The 20,112-nt window shown below is 36.8% G+C and overlaps 1 protein-coding gene and 1 long non-coding RNA gene across 3 annotated transcripts in view; one reads left to right on the forward strand and one right to left on the reverse strand.

Moving 5' to 3' along the window:
• Positions 1-14,246, forward strand: part of LOC102143495 (uncharacterized) — a 158,711-nt gene extending 144,465 nt beyond the window's left edge. The window contains exon 5 of one of the 2 annotated variants that reach the window (XR_006696824.3): positions 14,113-14,246. This is a non-coding gene — a long non-coding RNA (uncharacterized lncRNA). Of the gene's footprint in view, positions 1-6,785; positions 6,900-14,112 lie in introns of those variants that run through there. The other variant, XR_010585772.2, reaches the window with a different exon arrangement.
• The window catches only part of SDHAF3 (succinate dehydrogenase complex assembly factor 3), a 75,009-nt gene continuing 55,229 nt past the window's right edge, over positions 333-20,112 (reverse strand). The window contains exon 2 of the mRNA XM_005550154.5: positions 333-843. Coding sequence (XP_005550211.1) covers positions 640-843 — 204 coding nt within the window. The 3' untranslated portion in view covers positions 333-639. The remainder of the gene's footprint in view (positions 844-20,112) is intronic.

Genomic DNA, 20,112 nt, shown 5'->3' on the forward strand with positions numbered 1-20,112 from the left:
GTCTCAAGGTAGCTACACATTATTTCAGGGGTTGTTATTAACAAACAAACACTGGAGGAAATGTATTAGACTTTGTATAGTCTATTATACAAATGATAGTAAAACAGTGAATTTTAAAGCTTCTCCCTAACCTTTCACTGTGAATGAACAGTGATGCAGGGAGAAGAGACATTCAGAAGAAAAATCATGTATGTATTATTAAAGTAGAAGTGATGAGAAATGTTCAAAATGATAATGTATTTAAAAAAATAACCTTGTTGGAATTCTGTATCTATCATTATCACAACATACTTACTTGATGAAGCTAAAGAAAAGACAGAAGGCTAATATGGTTGGATGAGAATAGCATTTTAAAATGTTTTCAGCAAAATTCTAGAAATTTGTCCATTTTAGATCCATTATTTCCCGTTTAGTTCCAAAATCGAATTTCATACAGCAAGTGCTATTATTCCAATAATTTTTTCAATTGTCACTAGTGATCTTGATTCATCTATTGTTGCATTCAAAATATCCAAAATAAGAGAATATTTCATTAATAACAGGCATTTTCAAAGCTTAAATAATACATTTCAAAAACCAATGACAGTTAAAGTAAGGGTTCTCAATGTTTGCATATCTTGTTAAGTTTTGTCGTATGAACTAAAATTTTGGTTTTGTAGACTCAGAAATACTAAATTGCCTATTGGGTTTTGTGGCTTCTTGCATCAGCTCCTGCAACTGTCCAATCTGTTCATCACGAAAGTCATTAAGTTTTTCTTCTGGGAGGAAGGTGCCAAAACATGCTTTTCCAGTTGAATTTTGTCTGTTTTCGTTAGCTTGTTGCGATAACACTGTTGCATACACCTAAAAAGATAAGGAATGAATGTTATAGATGTAAAGTTTAAATAATATTTAACATTAGAGGACCTGAAGTCTAATTCTTAGTCACCTATTTTTCCTCATCACTAAATGTAGAAGCATTTGGTTAGGAAAATATAAATATAGTTGTGAAGATACAATTCATTGATAATTTCATATATATCTATTTTTAGCACTTTAAACGTTTTAATCAACTTTTAGCAAAATGTTTAACCTGGACATAAGTAAAGAGTGGTGAGTCCACGGATGGGCTTCAGGAGCATGCATAAACCACCTCAAACCATATTTACACAAGTATGGACATCATTTCTGGGGCCATAGCTTTCAATAGATTCTCAAACAGGAACCATGGGTCTTTTTCCCCCCAATTTTTATTTTAAACCTGCACATGTACCCCCTAGATACAAGGGGTACACGTGCAGGTTTCTTACATGGGAATAATTGCGTGATGCTGAAGTTTTGGGCACAGATCCTGTCACCCAGAGAGTAAGCCCAGTACCCAACAGGTAGTTTTTCAACCCATACCTCCCTCCAGTAGTCCATGCTGTCAGTTGTTCCCTATTTACATCCATGTGTGCTCAATGTTTAGCTCCCACTTAAAATTTTATTTTTCTGTTCCTGTGTCAATTTGCTTAGGATTATGGCATCTATGCTGCTGCAAAGGACATGCTTTCATCCTATTTATGTCAGCACAGTATTCTACTGTGACATGTAATACATCTTCAAGTGAGTCTAAATTCATTCCTATGTCTTCAATTACCACTTTAATTCAAAACATACTAGAGAGAAACTTCTTAAACCTTTAAGCCTTCAATATTTAACAACCATCTGTGTCAAGAAAAACTAAGTACATTCAGCCTAATATTCCAACTATCCCCATCTGCACAAGTGCCACTGTTTTGAAACAGACTCACTCTAAAATTAATCTTTTAATTAGACAAAGTACCAGTGTATTTTAGTTCATGAAGTTAAAGTGAATGAACTGGCTAACTCTGGATAATGCTGCTACCTAATCTGGCTTGAGGTATCTAAATTGCTTGTAATTGCTGGAACGGCAGCATAGACAGAGCAACTTTAATTCCAAACATTCCAAACCTATGGAGAAAATATTTTTCCATGATTTACAGAAATCCACTAAGACAAAAACACCAAGTTTTATCAATTCCACTTCTATATGCTTCAGAGCAAGCAGGATTTTTCAACCTTGGCACTATTTTGTGTGTGTTGGGGGGTAGGGGTAGGGATGGGTCGGTGGGAGTCTGCATAGTAGGATGTTTAGTAGCATCTCTTGTCTCTGACCACCAGATGGCAGTAACGCCCCCTCCCAGTCTTGATAATCTAAAATGTCTCCAAACACGTGAACAAGTATCATGCACAAGAATGTTCATTGTTAAAAGCAAAACAAAATAAAAAAATGGAAACAATTGTACTTCAATAGGAGAAAAGTCAAATACACTGAAATTTACTCAGATGATTAATAAAGTCACAACAAATAAGCTATAAGTCTATGTATCAACATGGATGAATCTCCAAAAAATAAAATCTAAAAAGCAGGCTTTAAGAAAGTATTCATATGCAAAAATGGAAAAGTTGATAAAGTAAGGAACTCTAAATAGCAAAAACAATCTTGAACAAGAACAAAATTAGAGGACTCACAACTCCCAATTTCAAAACTTAACTAGAAAGTTACATTAAACAAAACAGTGTGGTACTGGCATTAGAACAGACATGTAACACCAATAGAATGGAGAGTCCAGAATTAAATCCTTACATGTATAGCCAACTGGTTTTTGACAAAGATGGTAAATCCATTCAATGGAGGAAAGAATAGTCTGGTCAACAACTGGTGCTGGGAAAACTAAATTTCCACATGCAAAAGAGTGAAGTTGGACCCCCATCTTCTACCATACACAAAAATAAATGCAAGAGTTAAAATCATGAGAATCCTAGAAGAAGACATATAGGTAAATCTTTATGACCTTTGACTTGGCAATAGGTTCTTAGATATGACACCAAAAAGCCCAAGCAACAACAACAATAGATAAATTGGATAGTATCAAAATTAAATACTTTGGTGCATCAAAGGACACTTGAGTGAAAAGACAAACTACAGAATGAGAAAAAAATTGCAAATCATATCTGAAAAGGGTTTATTATCTAGAATATATAAAGAACCACAACTAAAAGACAAATAGCCCAATGTAAAAATGGGTAAAGCGTATGAATAGACATTTCTCCAAAAAAGATATAGATGGCCAAGTACATGAAAAGATGCTCAAAATCATTCGTCATTAGAAAAGTGTAAATCAAAACCACAATGAGATGCCACTTCACACCAAGATGTCTACTATAATTTTTTAAACCCCAGAAAAATAACAGTTGTTGGCAAGGCTATGAATAAACTGGAATCCTCATACATTGATAATGAGAATATAAAATGGCATAGCCACTGCAGAAAAGATTGGCAGTTCCTCAGAAAGTTAAACACAGAATTACCGTATGATCCAGCAAATGCACTCATAGGTATATACCAAAATAACTGAGAGCAGGAACTCAAACACATACTTCTATACCCATGTTCACAGCAGCAATATTCACAAATAGATGACATTCAGAAAATAACCTAGATGTCCACCAGCAAGTAGATAAACAAAATGTGGTATAGATATACAGTAGAGTATTTATCACTCTTAGAATGAAGTTCTGATCCATACAACATGGGTAAACCTTGAAAACATTATGCTAAGAAGCCAAACATAAAAAGACATTGTATGATTCCACTTACATGAAATATCTAGAATAGGCAAATTCATAAAAGAATGGAGAATACTAAGGGCTGGGAGGAGGTAGAAGAGGGTGTTATTTAATGGCCACCAAGTTTCCGTTTGGGTGAGGAAAAATCTAGAATAATGTCTCTACAATGTATCATTTACAGTGTCCAGGAAAAAAATTCAAAATTATTACAAACAGTCAAGACAAAGGGCAATCAATGCAAACCAGTGCCTGAGATTATTCAGACATTAGAATTAGCAGAAACAGATTTTAAAGCAGGTACTATAAATGTACGTAAAAGACAATATGGTAATCATAAATGGGCAGATAAATCTCAGCAGAGAATGAGGAATTGTAAGAACCAAATAAATTCGAGAACTCAAAAATGCAATAACTGGAATTTTTTAAGTGTCACTTAATAGTAGACTGGAGATGAAGGGAAGATTCATGAACTTGAAAATACAGCAACAGAAATTATTCAGTTTTAAACAATGCCAAAAGATTTATCATAAGTTTAAGTGGAATCCAAGAAAAGAGGTAACTACCTTAGAAGAAAAATAAATTTTAATGGATATCTATTTTTTTTTTTTTTTGAGATGGAGTCTTGCTCTGTTACCCAGGTTGGAGCGCAGAGGTGCGATCTCCGCTCACTGCAAGCTCCGCCTCCTGGCCTCAGCCTCCCAAGTAGCTGGGACTACAGGCGCCCGCCATCATGCCCGGCTAATTTTTTTTGTATTTTTAGTAGAGACGGGGTTTCACCGTGTTAGCTAGGATGGTCTCGATCTCCTGACCTCATGATCCACCTGCCTCGGCCTCCCAAAGTGCTGGGATTACAGGCATGAGCCACTGTGCCCAGCCAGGTATCTTATTTTTATAAATTTTTATGAATTTTAATGAGTATTTTAAGGAAACATAAATTCAAGAAGCTTAGCAAGTTCCAAGGAGAATACAAAATACTATACCTAAGCATATGATAGTTAAATTGTTGAAAAATAAAGCAAAAATTTTTTTAAAAGTTAAAAAAATATATATATCATTTACAAATATACGCAAATGTACAAAACATAAAAACAAGCATGGAAACAACCAACATCAGGATCCTGATTACCTCTGAGGAGTAAAAAGGGGGAATGCAATTTTAGCTGTACTTTTAATATTATTTACTTTCAAAAAGTGATCTAAATATTTCAAAATATTAATATTTGTTAAATCTGAGTGGTGAATACATAACTTTCCCATTTTTGAAAATTTTTATAACTATATAATTTCAGAGAACATTTCACTTAGGGTATAATTTATAATAATTATGGGAATAATGTTTCTTATGGAAAGTAGAAATACATTTCATGTTTGAGAAATGATCAATGAATGAACATCTTGGGTTCTAGAAAGACTGTCACGAAAAGGAAACAGAAGAAAATCCCAACCGTCCCCCTGTATACCACCCATTTACCTACTAGTCTTTGACTCCATGTACTTGCAACAGTATTCCTTTCCTGGCAAGACAGAAGAATGGCCAAAATAAAAATAACTTCAGGACCACAATTTGGAGGTGGTCCAGACATAGGTAAGCAGCAGCAATAAAATGTGAATTTATGACTAGGTCACCCTGCCAAGCATATCTACCTAGAGGGAAGAGACTCAGAACAGAAAAATACTACACTACACATTAACAGCATCCTTTGGTTTCAAACTGTTAACATGCTGGCTTCTAGGAATAAAGCTATCCTGAAAGTTAGAAGATTCCTATGATTGCTCTCTTGAACCAAAGAGAATGTGCAGTGCTTCCTCAGGATAAGTTAAGCAGCTGCTTTAAGTAGCACAAAGCCATCGAAGAGAAACACTTTGAGTATGGTGAGAGCAGGTGCAGTGGGCTGAATGGTGTCCCCAAAAGATGTCAAGTCCTAATCTTTGGAACTGTGTTACCTTATATGTATATTACAGGTTTTGCAAGTGTGATTAAGGATTCTGAGATGAGATTATACTGATGGTCCCGAAAAGTATTCTTAGAGGGGATGATAAATTAGGCATACAGAGGAGAACTTGATATGAAGAAAAAATCAGTTTGGAGTGATATGGCCATAATTCAAGGGAATCCTGGATCCACCAGAAGCTAAAAGATGTGGATTTCTTCCCTAGAGCCTCTCACTCTTTAATTAGGGCTCTCCAGAATATGCTACCATTGTTTTAAGTCAGGCTGTGGTAGTTCATTGGAGCAGACACAGGAAATTAATACAGCAGTGAACTACAGAAACATTCTTAAAGTCTCCTAGTAGAAAAAAACTAACCTTCATGCTAAACTGTTTCCCACTAGTTTTTGAAAAGGCAGAGAAGCTATAGTACCAGTTTGTCAGGGATAGAACAATCAAATATTTTGAGGCTCAGCTGTGCCTTCACTGTACTCTAATTCTCTATCTGTATATTAAACTTGTTTACAGTCTGAATCAAATTGATACTATTAAATTACTAGTATGGTGGAGCACACTGGCTCACACCTGTAATCCCAGAGCTTTGGGAGGCCGAGGCAAGAGGACTGCTTAGTTTTTAGTAAACCAAACATCACACATTCTCACTTCTAAGTGGGAGCTAAATGATGAGAACTCATGAACACAAAGAAGGGAACAACAGACACCTACATAAGGGTGGGAGAAGGAACAGAAAAGATAACTATTGGATACTGGGCTTAATGACTGGGTGATGAACCAATCTGTACAACAAACCCCCGTGACACAAGTTTACCTATGCAACAAACCTTCACATGTACCTAAAATTAAAATATAAAAAACTTGTCAGTTTAATAACATTAAGAAAACAAATTATAATTAAATTTTAAAAATCATTTATCTATTATACAGATGTTTTTAAAGAATAGAAATGAACTATATTAGATTGCTTAACAGCATTTAGAATCAAACTAAATAAACCATTTCAAGTAACCATTTCTGTGTAACAGGACTATGAAGGCAGAAAAGCTACTGGACCCATTCATCCCTTAAAAAACATAAATAACATAAAAAGAGAAACAACCAGATATATGTGCCTCCTGATAGAAGTACATATTACCAAAAAAAAAAAAAAAAAAAAACCCAAAAAACAAAAAAACAAAAAACAAAACATACACCTAATAAGCCTCTACATCTATTATCAATTTACAGGAAACACAAGAGACCTAAGTGTTAAACATCACCATGGGAATGCAATCAGCATGATTCAGACTATGAAAAACTACATAACAACCCCAGTCTCAGAAGTAATAAAGGAAAAATAGCAACTTTACAGTGATGAAAGCTGAAAGATACCACCTCAATGAAATGATCAAGGTAAACATCACCAGTAATAAGTCACACTGCCCTCATGTACCTCCCGATAATTAGGCACTGAGAGGATGTATCACCTCGGTGGTATTCTTCCCAATAATGCACAACCTCAATCTAATCATAAGAAAACATCAGATAAACCTCAATTAAGGGACACTCTATAAAATAACTGATCAGTACCCTTCAAAAGTTTTAAGGCCATCAATGACAAGGAAAAAGGAAGGAACTATTACAGATTAGAGGAAACTAAGGAGCTCTGATGACTAAATGTGATGCAGGATCTTGCATCAGGCCCTGGAACAAAAAGAAAAAATTTCTATAAAAGCTGATGAAACTGAATATACTCTGTAGTTTAGTTAATAATATTGCATCCATGTTAGCTTCTTAGTTTTTATAATAGTACTATGGTTACGCAGGCTATTAACAGAGGAAGTAGCTGCAGAAAGGTATAGGGAACCTGTACTATCTTTGCAACTCTCTTCAGTAAGTCTAAAATTAACTCAGCTAAAAAAAAAAAAAAAGAATTTTAGATTTAACAGGTGTATCAACTAATTATAATACATTTATTTATTTCTTATTTGAACAAAAATGCTCACAGTGGCTCATGACTGTAATCCCAGCATTTTGGGAGGCTGAGCTGGGTGGATCACTTGAAGTCAGGAGTTCGAGATCAGCCTGGCCAACATGGTGAAACCCTGTCTCTACTAAAAATCTGTAATCCCAGCTACTCAGAGGGCTGAGGCAGGAGAATTGCTTGAAACCAGGAGTTAGCCGGGCGCGGCGGCTCAAGCCTGTAATCCCAGCACTTTGGGAGGCTGAGACAGGCGGATCACGAGGTCAGGAGATGGAGACCATCCTGGCTAACACAGTGAAACCCCGTCTCTACTAAAAAAATACAAAAAACTAGCCGTGCGAGGTGGCGGGCGCTTGTAGTCCCAGCTACACGGGAGGCTGAGGCAGGAGAATGGCGTAAACCTGGGAGGTGGAGCTTGCAGTGAGCTGAGATCCGGCCACTGCACTCCAGCCCGGGCGACAGAGCAAGACTCCGTCTCAAAAAAAAATAAATTAATTAAAAAAAAAAAAAAAAAAAAGAAGCCAGGAGTTAGAGGTTGCAGTGAGCCGAGATTGTGCCACTGCACTCCAGCCTGGCAAAAGAGCAAGACCCCATCTAAAAAAAAAAAAAATGCTGCTAACAAAAAGAATCAGGAAACTTTAAAAACTGACTGGATGTTTGGTATTAAGAATTATTTCGGCCAGGCACGGTGGCTCACACCTGTAATCCCAGCACTTTGGGAGGCTCAGGCAGGCGGATCACGAGGTCAGGAGGAGATCGAGATCATCCTGGCTAACATGGTGAAACCCCGTCTCTACTAAAAACACAAAAAATTAGCCCGGTGTGGTGGCAGGCGCCTGTAGTCCTCCCAGCTACTTGGGAGGCTGAGGCAGGAGAATGGCGTGAACCCAGGACACGGAGCTTGCAGCAAGGTGACAGAGCGAGACTCCATCTCAAAAAAAAAAAAAAATTATTTCTAATTTTGGAGGTGACATAATAGTATGGTCATGACTTTAAAGAGTCTACATTAAAATACTGAAGACAAATTTTATGTTTGTGATTTAAAAATAATCTGGGAGAAAGAGAAGTAAGTGGAGGTACAGATGAAACCTGATTGGCCATGAGTTGATAACTGTTGAAGTCAAGTGACAGGTACAAAGTAGTTCATTATATTTTCTCCACATTTGTATATGGTTGAGATTTCTCTAATTAAAAAAATGCATATATACACATGCATACACACATTCATATATAACTTAAAATTAAAAACATTCAACTAAAACTATTTCAGTAATTTCTCACTTTCAACTATGGGTTTGATATTTCTTTCCAACAAAGCTTCCCAGGTACTGGTGCAGTCCACAGCCTGTTAGGAAGCAGGCAAGCATGATCACCTGAGCTCTGCCTCGTGTCAGGTCAGCAGTGGCATGAGATTCTTACAGAAGCATGAACCCTACTGTGAACTACTTATGCAAAGGACCTAGGTTATGTGTACTTCATGAGAATATAATGCTTGATGATCTGAGGTGGAGCCATTTCATTCCAAAACCATCCCCCACAACCTGTAGAAAAATTGTCTTCCATAAAACTAATCCCCAAAAGGGGACCACTTAAAGTTCTTGGATAAAGCCTTGATTTACCAGTAGTTTTTCTTCTGTTTCTAAAAATATTTCTTAAACATCTTATTATAATATTTTTTTTACAATATACATTTTTAAAATCCAAGACATAGCAAAATCATTTTAAAATAGATTCACAGTAATTTCCTCACCAAAACAATGGGATTTCAGAACTGTCACTTTAGCACATAGCTGGTGAACCTTTATTTAATAATTCACTTTGTGTACCATTAATATTTTTATTTATAATGTAAATAATTTAATTTCCCCACAGGCTAGAACCAAAGTGGCATGAAATTCCTTATATAACTGACATACAAAAATTGAGACTGACTGGTTCAACAAACAAATCTGGGCCACAGTTTAAGATTCCAACAATGAACAGTGTTGGAAGAGAATGGGATTTGAATATGGAATGGTGATAGAGTCACAGAAAGACAAGAACCAAGAAAACAATGGATTTCGGAGAGTTGAGGACTCTGAGTAACAGGACTATGAAGGCAGAAAAGCTACTGGACCCATTCATCCCTGAAAAAATACATGCATATAGAAAGAGGTATAAGGATTGCTCACATTAACGATACAGTTCATCTAGACTACAAAAAAGCATGCGATAGTTAAAAAGAACAAGGTCAAACATGTACTGACATGAAAGGCTTCCCACATAATCAACTTGCAAAATATGTATAGATGCTATTTCTATATGCTTCAAAACATGTACAAATTTAAACAGAGGCTGAAAGGATGACCAGAAACTTCTGAATAGTTTTTCAAATTTTGTTCTGAACACCTCAACTCTGTACTGTTTTGATATTTTATAATAAATATTATTTAACTAACTAAATGAAAGGGAAAGAAATTAAAGAATACCTATAGGAAAAATTGGGGGATAAGGAAATTACAGCTCTAATGTTTCATTTGTCCTTACCAGCAGAGATCAAAGCGATTTTGCAGACTGTAATTAATGTACTTTGAACACAAAGCTTTAATCACGTATCTAGTATTTGCTTATCTGTGTTTTTTAAAACAAAATTCAAACTAAATGGCCTAAAAGTAATAACGATATATGAAAATCTAAACTGTCAAGTTCTGTAAATAAAGACAATTAGTTGCCTCACAAAAGGCTATTCTTATTTAGGAAAGCATGTATCATAGGCCTCCTTTAATACTAAAACCAAATGGTTTAAAACATTTTATGAAAATAGCATTTTTAAGATACTCATCGACTGTATAGAGTTCAAGAAAATACCAAACTATATAACATCTGTCCCATTAAAAACTTGACTTGTTAAATACTTTATATACAACGAATTTCCTTAATAGCATAAAAAAAGATTTTAGGTTAAATCATAAAAATGCTGTCACAATCAGAATTAGTCTGATGCCTTTCTTTTGAATTACAAGAATTATAAATTCCTTTTAAAATAGGCATAAATTGTGCTACTGTTCTCACAACTTCCTGGACAGCTAAAATGACAGTAATTTTTTATAGTTTTGAACAATTATTTGTATTCTTCAATGTAAACAACCAAAGAGAAATCCAACTATTATCTACGAAAGAAAAAGGTAACTTTCCCCCCAAATTCATTCAATTATTGTAAGATTCTATGTAGCAACACTGAACCAACAAACCTAAGTTAGGAGCATTTGGTCAAGCTTTCCCTAGAGAACTTATTAAAAATATCATGCCTCCTAGAGGAGCAAAAACCAAAACACCCCTCTCCACAAGAAGCCTGAAAGTTACCTGAATTACAATAGCTAAATTCAAAGACACTTTGGAGATGTGAGGCACATCTGCCCAAGTCATTAGTACACAATATATTATAGAAAGAAAAAAACAAAGAACCTATGTTGGCAATGACAATAAATTTGGTTTCTTGGGCTCATTCTGACGAGGTTTTATGATTTTCGAGTCAAAGATGATAGATTATACATGCTATTTCTTAGCCCACAAACACTCGTAATATATAACACTTTGATTCACAGAGTGCAAAGAATAGAAAGTAACACTAGTGTCACTAACAAGTGAATTTCTCAGGGGGCCATGAAGCTTAGCCTCTGTGAAGTCAAATTCCCCAGGTTCCTCTGTAAACCAAACTCAAGATTCACCTGTGACTCCCAGAGATAAGCCAAAAAGGTGTTAGCTGTGACACAGCACAGCAAAGAAAAAAAAAAAAGCAAGAACATAGAAAGTTCTTGCCTAAGGAAGCAGTAAGGAAATGTTACAGAAAACCTAGTTCAGAAATATTCTTTACATTTGTCTACTATAAACTCTGTATGTCCGTGATATTGGACACTTACAAATCAAATGTCATAATGTCAGAAATGAGAAGTCAGCACAGAAAATAAGCACATTCTTGTTTATGAAATTCATCCAAAAGTTCCCAGAAACAATAATGGCATTGTACTTAAGGTAATATTACATAACTTATTTTACTTCATCTAAAAATGTATTCATGAAACTAATTTTAAAAATACATTCTCCTGATCATTTAGGTGAATGGACTATTTGTACATTTTATGTTTTATATATAACCTCTAATTTATCCTTTAGTAATATTAGAATACAGTGAGGCACAAGGAAACTTTCTGGAGTAATAGATTTTTGTTACCTTGACTGTGGTGACAGTTTCATGGGTGTATATATATTTCAAAACTCACCCAAGTGTACACATGTGTGGTTCACTGTGCATCAATGACGCCACAGTAAAGCTGTTACATTAAAAAAAAAAAGGAACTAGCCAACTCTTTACCTTACTTATACCTCAAAGGAGGTGAGGATGGGTTCTAGGAAAGTAGCAAGAAAATAAGCTTAAATATAATACCTAAGGGTGACGACGACCCAGTTAGATAAGAATGTATATACACTACTGATTTAAAAATTGATGGGGAACAAAAAACAGCTTATAAAGCTAATATACAAAACTCAAAAAAAGCTTTTGAAAAAATTCTTCCAAATATCTTACTATCAGTCATCAAAAACAACTAAATTTTAATAGTTAAGAATAGAAAAAAAAAGTTCACTCCTAGACATTAAAAACATAAAGCGTTCAAAACTGTAATTTTTTCTTTTTTTTTACATTTTTTATAATCAGGCTTTTTCTTTTCACTCTACAGAAAAACTGCATTTAGCAATAGATTTTTAACTACCTGCTCATCTGTGATGCAGGTTAATTCTATATTTTTTTAAAAAAACAATTATATAAACTAAAGGACATGATGCATTCAAATTCTATTTTGATGTAATCTGTTTAGAAAATTCCCAATTTATTGAGAAAATAAAATCAGTATGTTTTATAACAAATTATTTACATTATAGCTGGCATCAAAAAAAATGTATAGCAATCTGCATAATTCTTATATCTCCAAGGGAATCTAACATCAAGTGAGTTACATCAAATCAAATATTTTTAATGTTATATATTAAATTGACAGTACTTTCACAGTTCAATTTGGAGTAATACTGATCCAAAGCAGACAATCATGATATTAATACTTTTTTTTTTTTTTTTGAGACAGTTTCGCTCTTGTTGCCCAGGCTGGAGTGCAGTGCCGTGATCTCAGCTCACTAGGTTCAAGCAATCCTCCCGCCTCAGTCTCCCAAGTACCCACCACCATGCCCAGCTAATTTTTGTATTTTTAGTAGAGGCAGGGTTTCACCATGTTGGCCAGGCTGGTCTTGAACTCCCGACCTCATGTGATCCTTCTGCCTCAGCCTCCCAAAGTGCTGGGATTACAGGCGTGAACCACTGCGCCCAGCCCTGAAAGGCAAATTTTAACAGAAAATTTAAATATATTCTAATGTCTTACAAGTTATCTTCTGCATTGTTATTCTAATTAACCAAATGAAAGAGTGTAGCATTATCACAATCATATTTCACGTTACCCAGAATCTACACATCTGTAATCAAACTAAAATAACAAGTAAGATAGCTCACTCACTAAAGGAGAATATAAGTATATAAGAAATGAACAGGATATTTATTTATGGGCTAAAGAAGAGGGAACAAAAATAGTTAACAAAATAACATAATAAAAAGTCAAGTGTATGAAACCTCTCACCTTTGAGTCAAGTGTATGAAACCTCTCACCTTTGAGTCAACCCTCATCCCAATCACACCCCCAGTTAGCAGAAAGAAGTTAGAGCAGTTGTCACACTTTTTCCATCTTCATTGGCCCACATCTTAAGATTAAGGTGTTATAAAACCCAAAGGAAGGGAATGAAACCATCATTGCAAAATTATAACTGGGACAGTGAAAGAGATCTGACCTAACCAACTCCATCTTGCTTCTCACATCCAAGCTGTCCTTATTCTTTCCTGGGTACAGGATTGAATTAACTTGGGGAGAATTTAGTTTACAGTTTGGAACAAAGATAACAGATCTTTCCCAAAACAAACACCCTTCTTGCCTGGGGACTAGACTGTTGTTGTAGGACTAACAAATTAGCCAAAAGATTATGATTTAAGACTCATGCAGCTGGAGCCTACAGATTCTGACCTTCCCCAAATTGCTCCTGAGGATAATATCACTACTGTGAAACTTAAGATTGACGCAGGATTTTTTGCTCTAAGCTTAGTTCAGCTAAATCCAGGTTCTTGTATCATGACCAGGAAAAATTAGGCAGGTGAACACACTGAAGGGTGACGAGGGCAGAATTCATTAGGTAAAAAGAGGGGGTCCCACCAGCAAGCTCCCGCCTCACAGACTGAATACCAGGGCTCTCACACATGAGCTGAAGAGACCACGCTCCTCCCTTGCATAAAGCACGAATTCCTGGTAGCTCCACCCCATTCCCCCCAGTGCATGTGGGCCTCTAGTTCACTGTGGGCATGCCCAGGGAAGACCCTGTGCAGGTATATTCCCTTATCTGCACAAAAAAGTCCAATGTAAACACTTGTGGGTGGATCAAAGATTCTCCAGGGACCCTTCCTTATCTACCTCGGCATTTGTCTGCCTCCTGCCTCTATCAAGATCAGTGCTTGTTTTGCAGACCCTGCACCTGAATCAGCTGGCACCACCCAGATAGATAAACTGGCTCATCTGATCTGTGGGCCCCCAACCCAGTGCAAGAGGATAGCTTCAACTCTGTATGATTTTATCTCTGACCCAATCAATCGGCACTCCAGACTCACTGTTCCCAACCCAATAAATTTTTCTTAAAAACCCTGATCCCAAATGCTTGGAGAGATTGATTTGAATAATAATAAACTCATCTCTCGTACAGCCGACTATGTGTGAATTACTCTTTATTGCAATTCCCCTGTCTTGATAAATTGGCTCCGTCTAGGCAGCAGGCCTGGTGACATTGGGTAGTGTATTAGTCTGTTCTCACACTTCTATTAAAGAAACTACCTGAGACTGGGTAATTTTTGGAGAAAACAGGTTTAATTGACTCACAGTTTGGTAGCCTTAACAGGAAACATGACTGGGAGGCTACAGGAAATGTACAATCATAGCAGAAGATGAACGAAAAGCAAGCACCTTTTTCACATAGCGGCAGGTGAGAGAGCAAGCCAAGGGGTGAAGTGCTACACACTTTTAAACCATCAGATCTTGTGAGAACTCACTATCATGACAACAGCAAGGGGGAAATCTGCCCCTATAATCCAGTCACCTCCCACCAGGCCCCTCCTCCAATTCGATATGAGATTTGGGTGGGGACACAAATCCAAACCGTATCAGGTGGTTACATGTAAATCCACCCTAACTCCTCTTTAACTGCCTTGGCATGAAAAGAAAAAAAATCACTGAAAGTTATAAAATTTTATCAAGCATTGTCAAGAAAGAAAGTGCGTAGATCAGTCAAATCAGTATTTTGATGCCCTGAGCAAGACACTATAGTGGAAAAAGTACATAAAATCCATTTTAAGTTTAGTCATAAAATCCATTATGCATTGTTCTATGCTGAATGAATAACTTTTAGATGGCGATTATTATTTCTACTATTCTATAAGGTCCTTTATCTGGCTCCTTATTTCACCAGTATCATTACAAACTACCTATAATTCCTGTAAACCAAAAATAAAATTCTAAGCTCCCTGCCAACTAACTGGCCCCTTCCCTTGGCCAAGGGCATTCTAAAGTAAACCTGAAATATTAGTTCAGGCCATAATGGGAAAGGGTGGTCAGACATGCCTCATCATACCTTCTTCCCTTTGGAATTCAGGCACAACTGACCAGCATTAACATTAAAACAGAAACCTTAAAACTAACAGAACAGACTCTGTCTTACAATCTATTCTCTCCAAAAGCTGCTATCAGGAGACTTCATCTGCATAACAAGAACCTTCCTCTCCACAACCCCTTATCTTAACCCAGACACTCCCTTTTATTCATTTTAACTCTTTCAACCAACTGCCCATCAGAAAATCTTTGAATCCCCCTAAGACCTGGAACTCCCACCCTCCCCAATTTGAGTTCTCCCAGTTTTCCAGACTGAACCAGTGTACATCTTACATGCATTTACGGATGTCTTATGTCCCCTAAAATGTATAAGGCCAAGCTGTTGCCCAACCACCTAGGGCATATGATGTCGGGACCTCCTGAGGCTTGTTTCACGAGCATGTCCTTAACTTTGACAAAAAACTGCTAAATTGATTGGTTGAGACTTGTCTCAGATAGTTTCTGGTTTACATTGCCAAATATTCTATACCCATCCATGCATCAGCAGCCATATACTCCCTCTATTTGGAATGTCCTTATTTACTTCATGGAGTAAGATTTCAAGACTCAGTTCAAATGTCATTTTGTTGAGGACACCTGTACCCCTGCCCCAGCTTTGCCTCTATGCTCCCTTGGCACTCTACGCAGTTTTTTATAGCAGAGTTCTTACTGTTGATACTGACAGCAAAGTCCTAAAGACATAGGATCATTCCAAGACACCCACATGCCTTCACTGTCTAACAATACCAGGCATTGATATCTACTTATTAAAGAAAAAAAGGAAGAGAATAAAATGTGTAAACTGTGCTGACCAGCTAAAACCTGTATTCACAATTCATCTGACAATTTTTGTTTTACAAGGCAAACTGCCAATTTAGCCTTGGAGTCTGCATACTAACCTCTTCAATTTCACAAAAACACATACAACTTCAACAAGTTTGAATGGATGAGCTTGTAAATTTAAATATCAGAATTCAGACCTGGGTTTATCCCAAGAAAATGAGGATACTCAGTGAGCATTAGTATAAACATGATTATTTGGAGGTGTTTATTTCTCCTTTATACCATTTTACAAAATCTCACCTAGTCATTTAAATTCTTCAATCCCAAAAAAAGTATTATTAAAAAGGCAGCAAAGTCCCGTTAATCCCACATTTGAAAGTCAAATGTTGATTTTCAAGTAAATACCTCTAAAAAACATGCTAAGGGAATGCTAACTGGTAATCAAAATGAAAACAAGCAAAAAAAAAAAAAAAGGAAAATCCTTTGAGATACCCTAATTGATCTGAAGTCAATAAATTTGTCAGTATAAACACAAGTGTAATCTGGTCTCTTAAAAAATTTAACCTAAAAGGAGTTCTGAGGCTGTCTATACCTTCTTCTATTCCTTTCCCTGTACATATGTAAAAACTGCACCATTAAAATTACGTCAACTTTTTAACTTTTATTTTTATTGAAAGAATAAAATGCAGCTATCATATATGTGTACACTTTCTCAAAAGATGATAAATCTAACAAAACTGTTAACAAAAACTGTTGTTTTTGGAAGGCGATTCTCATGGCGACACTGTCTCTTTGCTTTTCAACCAGCTATGGTTTAATTTTTTTTTGGGGGGGGGGAGTCTTGCTCTGTTTCCCAGGCTGGAATGCAGTGGCGTGATCTCGACTCACTGCAAGCTCTGCCTCCCGGGTTCACACCATTCCCCTGCCTCAGCCTCCCGAGTAGCTGGGACTAGAGGCGCCCGCCACCAGGCCTGGCTAATTTTTTTTTGTATTATTTTAGTAGAGATGGGGTTTCACCATGTTAACCAGGATGGTCTCGATCTCCTGACTTCGTGATCTGCCCGCCCTGGCCTCCCAAAGTGTTGGGGGTTTAATCTTTCAAAGAGCGAGTTATATTCAAAGAACTCCAAGCTATTGTTTTCCATTACACTTTCATCACAGCCATGACACATCATTTCAAACTATGTTCCCTAATAGGTTTATCTAGCCATCTTTCCTATAGTTTCAGTTCACTATGTAATTTTGTTTGTATAATAATATATTGCTTCATTATGTCGCAAATTATGAGAAATTACGTTAGTCTATCATCCCTCCATCCCCACATTGGTAAATCAGTTTCACTTCAAATCTCTATTGCTAGTTATTCACTCTGTGTGTGTGATGTGTGCGCGGTTCACACAACTCCTCAAGATGACTTGGGGCATGAATGTCATAGCTATATAAAAGAACTATGAACCGGCCAGGCGCAGTGGTTCACGCCTGTAATCCCAGCACTTTGGGAGGCCGAGAGGGGTGGATCACCTGGGGTCAGGAGTTCGAGACCAGCCTGATCAACATGGAGAAACCCCCGTCTCTACTAAAAATACAAAATTAGCCGGGCGTGGTGATGCACACCTATAATCTCAGCTACTCAGGAGGCAGAGGCAGGAGAATCGCTTAAATCCGGGAGGTGGAGGTTGTGGTGAGCTGACATTGCGCCACAGCACTCCAGCCTGGCCAACAAGAGTGAAACTCCATCTCCAAAAAAAAAAAATAAAAATAAAAAAAGAACTATTATACCTAAAAAGAAAGAACCAATACACCTTTAAGAACTATCAACCAATACACCGTTAGTTCAGAGATAATAATTACCTTGCCACCATACAGTCTGTTAAACAAGCAGGAGGCCATTAGCCTGAGGCTGTCCTAAGTAACAAACTGCAAGCTAATTTTGTAACAAATAGCCAATTTCAACCAATCACAGTCAAGCTTTAACCAATCACAAGCAGCTAACATGCCACCATGCCCAAATACTTCCTGTGTCTGATGTACCCAACTGAATATCTGAACATGGGATTTAAGACTTAGTTTTATAAAATGACTGCCTCTGGGAAGCACACACACAAAAATGAGAAGGGATGAGACAAGGCAATGATGCTTTTAATGCTTTGATACGGCCTGATTTTTGAGACTATGTAAACATAAAACTTAAAAAAAATTAGAAAGAATGCTTTATGATTATATTTTTTGGGAGGTAGGATAGGAGTTCCTGAACTAGGCCCCATTTTGCCAGGGTCCTATTCCCTGTTTCATACATTTCTAACCTGCCTTCGCCTCCTGAAGTGAAGTCTTTCTTCCGGTTTTCTTGGTTCATCCTTATCTCTGCTCTTTAAATTTCTAAGACAGAAGTCAGTCAGTATCAGCATTACCTGGAATTTGCAAGAAATGCACATTCTCAGGTTTCGTCTTGAGATCTACTGAATGAGACAATAGGATTGGGGGGCCAGGAATCTGTGTTATAAGAAGCTCTCCAGATTTTTCTGGTGTAACTTAAAATTTGAGAACTACTGCTATAATGGTTTAACATTCTTCTTTTTCTGATTTCTTCCACAAAGCCTACATCCTCTCAATTTCCACACAAACACCTATGAAAGTACACAGCCCATGCAGAAGATACAGTCTGCGTAAAAGAAATACCATAAATACCTGGGGAAAGGGGGCAATTATCATAAACACTATTCTGCTCTCAAATGCCATGAATTTCTAGATGTTTAATAATAAATCTGAAACGTTTTAAGTGGTTAATGAAAAGAAATAGCATGGAAGGGATGTCCCTGAGTCCTTTTCAACAAATAAGAATCACTCTCTTTCTTACCTGCAAGGTAAAACAAAGACATCTATCTTAATACTAAAAAGATGGGTGTACTTACAATACCACTCACTTTTGACCGCTTTGATTCATGCTCTCTTAATTCTTACAATCAAATAAAACCACAGAAGGCTTTCTGTGGCACATGTTCATAAACACTAATAAAACAGAGCTTCTAAGGATCATTTTTAAATTGTTTTTTAAAATCAAATATATTTTAAATCAAAACTTTTAAAATCAGATTTACAATAGCCCAGGAAGATGGGGAGAAACCAGCACAAAAAGGCTGAAAATTGCAAAAACCAGAAAGCCTCTTCTCCTCCAAAGGATCACAACTCCTCGCCAGCAAGGGAACAAAACTGGGCAGAGAATGAGTTTGACGAATCAGAAATAGGCTTCAGAGGTGCGTAATAACAAACTCCTCTGAGCTAAAGGAGCATGTTCTAACCCAATGTAAGGAAGCTAAGAACCTTGAGAAAAGGTTGGATGAATTGCTAACTAGAATAACCAGTTTAGAGATGAAAATAAATGACCTGATGGAATTGAAAAACAGCATGAGAACTTCATGAAGCATACACAAGTATCAATAGCTGAACTGATCAAGCGGAAGAAGCATACACAAGTATCAATACACAAGTATCAATAGCTGAACTGATCTTCAGAGATTGAAGATCAACTTAATGAAATAAAGTAAGACAAGATTAGAAAACAAAGAATAAAAAGGAACAAACAAAGCCTCCAATAAATACAGGACTATGTGAAAATACCAAACCTACGTTTGGTGTACTTGAAAGTGATGGCGAGAATGGAACCCAAATTGGAAAACACTCTTCACGATATTATCCAGGAGAACTTCGCCAACCTAGCAAGACAGGTCAACATTCAAATTCAGGAAATACAGAGACCACCACAAAGATATTCGTCAAGAAGAACAACCTCAAGACACATAATTGTCAGATTCACCAAGGTTGAAATGAAGGAAAAAATGTTCAGGGCAGTCAGAGACAAAGGGAAGCCTATGAGACGAAGAGCAGATCTCTCTGCAGAAATCCTACAAGCCAGAAGAGCGTAGGGGACAATATTCAATATTCTTAAAGAAAAGAGGCTGGCCCGGGCGCGGTGGCTCACGCCTGTAATCCCAGCACTTTGGGAGGCTAAGGCAGGTGGATCACGAGGTCAGGAGATCGAGACCATCCT

This window comes from Macaca fascicularis, chromosome 3 (genome assembly GCF_037993035.2).
Source record: "Macaca fascicularis isolate 582-1 chromosome 3, T2T-MFA8v1.1".
Taxonomy (NCBI): domain Eukaryota; kingdom Metazoa; phylum Chordata; class Mammalia; order Primates; family Cercopithecidae; genus Macaca; species Macaca fascicularis.